Genomic DNA, 7,980 nt, shown 5'->3' with positions numbered 1-7,980 from the left:
CCCTCCCCCTCCCAACCCCCTGCGCTGAACTTCGTGAATTAGTGAAGCTACATAAAAGTGACTAGATCTGAATCTGAATTTAATGAATTTGAGCTACGTCCCTGAACTATACATACTGCCGGTTCAAGGTTAAACCACCGATTCAAATTTAATCATCAGTTCAAAATCATTTGGATTCCTGACATCAAGTTTTATAATTCTAAGATTTTCGTTAATCGATTTTTAGCCTCGTTTTGTCCTCTTTGTTACCAGTTTTAAGCCTCGTTTTGTCCTCTTTGTGACCAGTTGTTAGCCTCGTTTTGTCCTCTTTGAGACCAGTTTTTAGCCTCGTTTTGTCTTCTTTGTCACCAGTTTTTAGCCTCGTTTTGTCCTTTTTGTCACCAGCAGTTTTTAGCTTCGTTTTGTCCTCTTTGTCACCAGTTTTTAGCCTCGTTTTGTCCTCTTTGTCACCAGTTTTTAGCCTCGTTATGTCCTCTTTGTCACCACTTTTTAGCCTCGTTTTGTTCTCTTTGTCACCAGTTTTTTGTCTTCATGTTTTATTGAAGGATATAATGTGAGGATTTAAACTCAGCTTGCTTGTTAAACATATTTTTTAAGAATAACTATGTTAAGATTTCTAAACTTTATTCTGATTCTGGTTGCACCAGCAGTACTTTCAAGTAAATATTTTAAATATATATATCTATATAAATATATGAAATAAAACTATTTATTTTTATCTAAAAAAGCTAAATTTAAAAGATTTTTATAGCTGTTATATGAAACTATTACGCACTTCATCATTTATGCTCAGTTAATAAAATAATTATCCTGCTATAATGTTAAATTATGTTTATATAATAACACTGCAGTATAACGCGTCGTATCAGTGATTATGAACATTTTGTTTCCTTGCAAAAGTTTTAAATATTTTTTGTTTAGATACGGTTAATATAAGATTTTAAATCAATAATAAAAATTTTAAAATTAAAATAAATCAATAATAAAAAAATTACAAAAATGATATTTATTTCTAGATAACAAGAAGAAAGTAAAGTACGAGTCTGATTCTCAGGAAATTATTCATTTTTTAAAATTCATTAAAGGAACTGATTACTTGCCTTAATTCACTTCAACGCTAATTTTCTAGTCACTGTTAAATTCCAATCAAATGATATTATAAACTATGAATGAATAAAAATGAAATGTTGGGTCAAAAAGTCAGAGTTTGCAATATTTATGGTTTATGATCCGAAGAGAAATAGATTGTTAAATAAAAGAATATATAGAAAAAGAATTAAAAAGTTTTTTAAAAGTTGAAAAAGGAATATATATCAATAAAAATATTGAAGATATTGTGACTAAAGCTACAGATCTAAAAACTATATTTTTGAAAAGCCCTTGAAAAGTGCATGTAGAAACATGTGTCACACTTTGATATTTGTTAAAAACAAAAAAAAATCTTTTTTTAACCCTTTTTTTAGGTATTTTTTTCAACCCTCACTAGCACCAAACTATTAAAGTTATCGGTCTATTTTTTTTCATTGAGCTGGCCATGAAAAATTCGGCTATGAACATGCATTTCAACCTATACCTATTCTCTAAGGCCTTATTCTAGGGAGGCGCCAAACGCCACCCCCCCACTCTTGCATAGGGTTAACAAAAAATGATTAATTTCGTTCTCTAAGGATAAAAGAGAAGTGTTGGTTCGGTTAGATCATCATATTCAACAACTTTTTGAGGAAATTTTTAGTTACTATTAATAAATAATACTAGGGTTTCCATTTTAATACGTTTGTTCACGTAAAGTCTTACAGAACCTTCACTGAAGCTGTATAAAATAATAATACTTTTGGGAATTAGAGACAGACCCTTACTTTACAGATTTTCAAATAAACCCATCCCCAAGGGGTAACCGCCAAAATTTTTCTATGTAAAAAAGTTTTCGGAAATAACGTCCTAAGTTTTGAGACTTTTTTTCTGGTTCCAGTATGATATTATCCAAATTGTCCCCGAAAAAAAAGTCCTATTAAAGTAGAAAATGCATGAGACCAAAGGATGATTGCAACCATGCAAAAAAAGGGGCAATTGATATTGAAAATACAGATGCATGACTGTCATGTTTTCTCTAACTAAGCTCTATGTACTTTAAAAACATGAAATACTTTTACGAGAAAATCTTCTAAATACTTTTTTTAATCAATTCATAATTTTCAAAACCCTGTGATTTTTCTATAAACTCAAAGCTTAAAGGGATATGTGATCCATTTCAAGGGACTCTCCCTATTGAAGAGTTTAGAAGTCATGCATCTGAAAATTTAAAACTAAATTCTGAACACAGGAGCTGCCATCAATCATTGAGAAAACAAGATCGGTGAGAAGTTCAAAATTGTATTAAAATAAAAAAGATATCATCGGAGATCCTGGATTTTCTTTGAAAACATCAAGCTTTTCATCGGAGACTCAACATTTTCTTTAATGGATCTATATTGTTTACTATATACTGGAAAATAATCTAAATAAATTATTTATTATGTACAGGAAAAGAACCGAAATTGTTTAATATGTACAGCAAAATGATCTAAATTATTTATTGTGTACAGGACAAGAACCTAAATTGTTTGCTATGTACATGAAAAGGATCTAAATTGTTTACTATGTACAGGAAAAGGTTTAAAACTGCTTACTATGTACAAGAAAAAGGGATATGTACAGCAAAATGATCTAAATTATTTATTGTGTACAGGAAAAGAACCTAAATTGTTTGCTATGTACAGGAAAAGGAACTTAATAGTTTACTATGTACAGGAAAAGGATCTTAATAGTTTACTATGTACAGGAAAGATGTTAAAAAAAGATCTAAATTGTTTACTATGTACAGGACAAGAACCTAAATTGTTTACTATGTACAGGAAAAGGATCTAAATTGTTTACTATGTACAGGAAAAGGTTTAAAACTGCTTACTATGTACAAGAAAAAGGGATATGTACAGCAAAATGATCTAAATTATTTATTGTGTACAGGAAAAGAACCTAAATTGTTTGCTATGTACAGGAAAAGGAACTTAATAGTTTACTATGTACAGGAAAAGGATCTTAATAGTTTACTATGTACAGGAAAGATGTTAAAAAAAGATCTAAATTGTTTACTATGTACAGGAAAAGGATCTAAATTGTTTACTTTGTACAGGATAAGGTTCTAAACTGTTTACTATGTACAGTGTACAGGAAAAGAATCTAAATTGTTTTCTATGTACATGAAAAGGATCTAAATTGTTTACTATGTACAGGAAGAGGTTCTAAACTGTTTAATATGTACAGGATAAGGTTCTAAACTGTTTACTATGTACACTGTACAGGAAAAGGATCTAGAGGGAAGGCGGAAGAATTTTGAGTACGGTACTGCAGCCACGGGTATCATGCTAGGCAGACTAATCAGGTGTGTACAGAGCCCGAAACTTTAAGCAGAGTATCGTTATGAAACCCTTTTTTATGAATGAACCAATGCAGTTTTGTTTATACCAATATATTTGTCAAATAATAATTTATTACACAGTTTCTTTCACATTCTATTTAAATTTCGTATATTTTGAACTTAAATCTCCAAACCTATATTACGATACTTTCTCTAATTTTAAGCTCATTTTTTACATTTTTATACATGTTTTAATACACATTTAACATTTTGTTTTGTTTATTTTCTTTCTCCAACGATGATTATTGAATCTATTGATGGTTGCTGAAATCGTGGGAAATTCGTCTACTTCTTCACGATATACGCAATACAAGTGTTGAATCAACGTCCTTACTACGCTACTTTTTTATATAATATTTTGTAACCCACTGCTTTTCACTTCACAACTTACACAAGATTTATCAGCGAATATACAGATACAGATACAGATACAGATAGTCTGCGAAACACCCTGAATAAGTGCAAATCTACATTTTATATACTTTTAACTTTGTACAAGGTTGGAGCATTATTTTGGAGGAACTACATCTACAAACCTACAGTTCACATACTAGTAACTATATATACAGGGTTGGAGCATTATTCTTGGAGGAACTACATTTTACAAACCTAGGGTTTACATTCTAGTAACTATATATACAGGGTTAGAGCATTATTCTTGGAGGAACTACATTTTACAAACCTAGAGTTTACATACTAGTAACTATATATACAGGGTTGGAGCATTATTCTTGGAGGAACTAAATTTTACAAACCTACAGTTTACATACTTGTAACTATATATACAGGGTTGGAGCATTATTCTTGGAGGAACTACATTTTACAAACCTACAGTTTACATACTTGTAACTATATATACAGGGTTGGAGTATTATTTCTGGGAGGAAGTACATTTTAAACACCTACAGTTACATACTAGTAACTGTATATACAGGGTTGGAGCATTATTTCTGGAAGGAACTACATTCACAAACCTACAGTTTACATTCTAGTAACTATAAAGGGTTGGAGCATTATTTCTGGGAGGAACTACATTCACAAACCTACAGTTTACATACTAGTAACTATATATACAGGGTTGGAGCATTATTTCTGGGAGGAACTACATTCACAAACGGAGTATTCCTGGATACACTAGGTAAACCTAGGTTTAGAGGTTTCTCTGGGTTGGGATCAATCTTTGCGTCCCTCCTCTAAACTTTTTTGTTTCTATTTAAGCGATACCCAGAAAACATTGGAATAGAGAGACGACATTTAGACTCAATTAATTCCGCAAAATATTTTATGATCATGAGACACCGCAAGTGCAGTTTTAACAGACACTTAATAATAGATTTGCTAGATTTACAAGACCATCAAATAACTTCATGAAGTATTCCAAAAATATGGTTTTCCTATTCCACAGTTTTCTGGTTCTCACTTCACCTTCAATCATATAATCATATGCTCTTTGAACACTTTTAAACAATAACTAACAACTTGAGCTCATGCCACAAACTCTGATGTTTTAATAATTGAACCCGATGTCGTAGACCTTGATATTTAAAACTATCTATATTGTTAGATTTAATAGTCTAGGTTTGTAATTTTAAATATGTGCACCAACAGTGCTTAAAACTTTAAAATTGTAGATATCGATATCAATGCTTGATTTCCTCTTTTCATAAATCTAAAGATTAATTTAATCTTACATTAATATCTAAAATGGAACCAAAAAAAGTGTTGATTGCAGAAACTTAACTGCCAATCAGAAGCAGAGATATCTTGTGCGCAATAAATTAGAGAACTCTCATTGGACGGAACCCAGCACGGATATCCAACAGAGAGGATTAGGCAGAGAATTAAAGGTCTCACCAGTGAACATTCAATTAAGAATATCCAATGCAAGAGTTTTCAACTCAGGTTGCAAAGATATGGGGATAAGAAAATTTGAAATTGTTGAAAAATAACTGTTTTTTGTTGTTGCAGGAGACACACTTACAGTGGCAGGGTATGCTGGAGCCAGGTATATAAAGGTTAGTTATATACTTTATATACTTAGTGTGAATAATCTAGTTTATTAATATTAAAGGCTTTTAGATCAATATTAGGATCAATTTTATGATATATGCAATGGTAATAACTATAAAAGGATCAATATGTTGAACAATATTAATATTAGGATTATTATTAGAATCAATATTAGGATCAATATTGTGATCAATGGTAAGATCTATATAAGGATCAATAATAGGATCAACATTAGGATTAATATTAGGGACAATGTTAGAACCAATATTAGGATCATTATTAGGATCAATACTACAATTAATACATAAAGCGAAGACGAAAAAAATTGTATTCAACATATCTCCAGTTTATTATATTCTCAGTCTTATATTTCTTTACAATTTTCCAACGTTTATCCCAGAAAAGCAATTCCACGTGATGAGGTAGATCTACTAAAAACTTCTTTTTTTAATTTGAAGAAGAAAATTACAGTTTTTATGTAAATTATGTAAAACCAAGAGTGTTAAAGAACTAAGCCGGAGCCTGGAAGTGGTAACAAAAATTGTGTTTATTAGTTTTAGTTAAATGTTCAGTGGAAACAAGGATCATGGTTATAAGGGAGATTGAATTGACCCGGCCCGCCCTACCATATGATTATACATGCTTTGCAGACGGGGTACGGCATTCGAAAAAGAGTTTTAAGGTCGTCTTTTAAAACCAATTTTTTATATTCTAAAAAATACGCTTGAATTGCTGATATTTTGCCTCTTAGAAAATGTATTTGTTTGCGTTATTCAGCCTAATTTTTCTCTGTTTAATGTACACAATAACCTATTCTGAATACATGTACGCGGTACGTGTACATCGGACAAATATTTCTAATTCAAGTGAAATACCGTCTGTAAACCATGTATGGTAGGGCGGGCCGGGTCTATTGAATCTCCCTTATGTTCCATGCTCCTTGGGTAGAAATGACGTCAAGATTAGGCAGACATTGTTTAAATTAATTTTTAATTAATGGTTTGGTCCAAATTACATTTTAAACAATTATAACTTAATTGTTTCAAATTATCTTTGGGAAAATATTGATGATAAAACCTTTTTGTTAAGCAAGAATTGTGCATTTTTTACTTGAAAATGTTAATTGCATTTACTCATTAAAAAGCAAATGGTGACTAACTGGGATTGGTCCTAATTAATAAGCAACATGTTTAATGGTTTAAAAATATGCCATACAAGTTTTGGAATTCAATTTAGAAATTTTTTAATTTTTTAAAAAGAAATCAGTGAAACCTGTTTTTTTTAGAGTTTTTATGTTCATTTTCAAGTTTCTTCTTTATATTTAAAAGATGTTTTCCTCAATAAATTTAGATCTCCAGTTTCTTGAATCATTCGACCCTGCAACAATAAGATTATTTATGTTTGGACAAATGAAAATAATGATGATAATAATGATGATAATAATGATGATAATAACGATGATAATAACGATGATAAAAATGATGATAATAATGATTATAATATTAGCAAATTAGAATCATTTTGTTGAGTTTGGATTTTTCCCTTAAAAGTTTTCCTTTACCTAACTTTAAAAGTTTTGGTCAAAAATAATTTCTCATTTAATTTAAATGAACATTAATAATAATATTAATTATATTTAAATATTTTTAATGCAAAAATATTTACCCTGTGTGGACACTTTTGCATTGCATTTTCTGGTACCCGCTGCAAATATAAAGTCTACATGAATTTTTTTGCACGCATTTTGCAAATATTTTACAATCTGTATTAAGGTAGATACGGAACTGTTAATGCAAAACAAGAAGAACTCCTGTACACTGTAAAGTGCAGTATTTTAGTTGCATTAATGTCATTCTAGAATCAAATTATCTTAAAACAAAATTTTGTTCTTATGGTTAACATGTGCAGTGGAGGAATTGAAACTATGTGGTTAAAATAAGAAGATTTTTTATGCAAAAATATATTTTTCAAAGAGTGAGCTGTCCTATGTAAGATTTAAAAACCTGGCAAATTGCAGAGCAGAGATTAGTGAAACTAGGTACTGTTAACAGGGCACCGGTTGGTAACCTAAAGTAATATTTTTATTTTTAAGGACAAATTAAAAAACAGATTATTCACCAAACCCCCCAGTTTTGACGGGACAAGAAAAGGATGAAAATTGAGAAAGAAAAGATATTCTTGTGAGAATATGGTGAATATGCTGTGTGCATAGAAAAAATAAAATATTTATAAAATGAGAATGAACACAAAGAGAAAGTTAACAGAAAGGGGAAAAAATAAAAATATTTATAAAAAGAGAATGAACACAAAGAGAAAGTTAACAGAAAGGGAAAAAATAAAAATATATTTATAAAAAAAGAATTAACACAAAAAGAAAGTAAACAGAAAGGGAAAAAATTGAGAGGGGTAACTGGAAAAGGAAGGAGGAAGGGGGAAGTGGAAAAGGAAGAAGGAAGGGGGAAGATGGAAAAGGAACATTGAGAGGGAGGGAGCTAGAAAAAGGAAATTGGGGAGGG

The 7,980-nt window shown here is 30.5% G+C and overlaps 1 protein-coding gene and 1 long non-coding RNA gene across 3 annotated transcripts in view; one reads left to right on the top strand and one right to left on the bottom strand.

Moving 5' to 3' along the window:
- The first annotated feature begins 601 nt into the window (after positions 1–601).
- The window catches only part of LOC111709781 (uncharacterized), a 14,818-nt gene continuing 7,439 nt past the window's right edge, over positions 602–7,980 (top strand). The window contains exons 1-8 of one of the 2 annotated variants that reach the window (XM_023483689.1): positions 602–659; positions 1,017–1,054; positions 1,668–1,721; positions 2,321–2,353; positions 3,339–3,418; positions 4,531–4,592; positions 5,423–5,469; positions 7,237–7,460. In XM_023483689.1, the coding sequence (XP_023339457.1) occupies positions 605–659; positions 1,017–1,054; positions 1,668–1,721; positions 2,321–2,353; positions 3,339–3,418; positions 4,531–4,592; positions 5,423–5,469; positions 7,237–7,287 (420 nt within the window). In that variant the 5' untranslated portion in view covers positions 602–604 and the 3' untranslated portion in view covers positions 7,288–7,460. Of the gene's footprint in view, positions 660–1,016; positions 1,055–1,667; positions 1,722–2,320; positions 2,354–3,338; positions 3,419–4,530; positions 4,593–5,422; positions 5,470–7,236; positions 7,461–7,980 lie in introns of those variants that run through there. The other variant, XM_023483688.1, reaches the window with a different exon arrangement.
- Positions 6,795–7,558, bottom strand: LOC111709782 (uncharacterized). The gene is made up of 3 exons (XR_002766938.1): positions 7,468–7,558; positions 7,130–7,168; positions 6,795–6,841 (listed from the first exon to the last, which is right to left on the bottom strand). It is a non-coding gene; the product is annotated as an uncharacterized LOC111709782 (long non-coding RNA).

This window comes from Eurytemora carolleeae, unplaced genomic scaffold (genome assembly GCF_000591075.1).
Source record: "Eurytemora carolleeae unplaced genomic scaffold, Eaff_2.0 scaffold883, whole genome shotgun sequence".
Taxonomy (NCBI): domain Eukaryota; kingdom Metazoa; phylum Arthropoda; class Copepoda; order Calanoida; family Temoridae; genus Eurytemora; species Eurytemora carolleeae.
The sequence above is the reverse complement of the archived record's forward strand: the minus strand, read 5'-3'. Positions and strand labels throughout refer to the sequence as shown.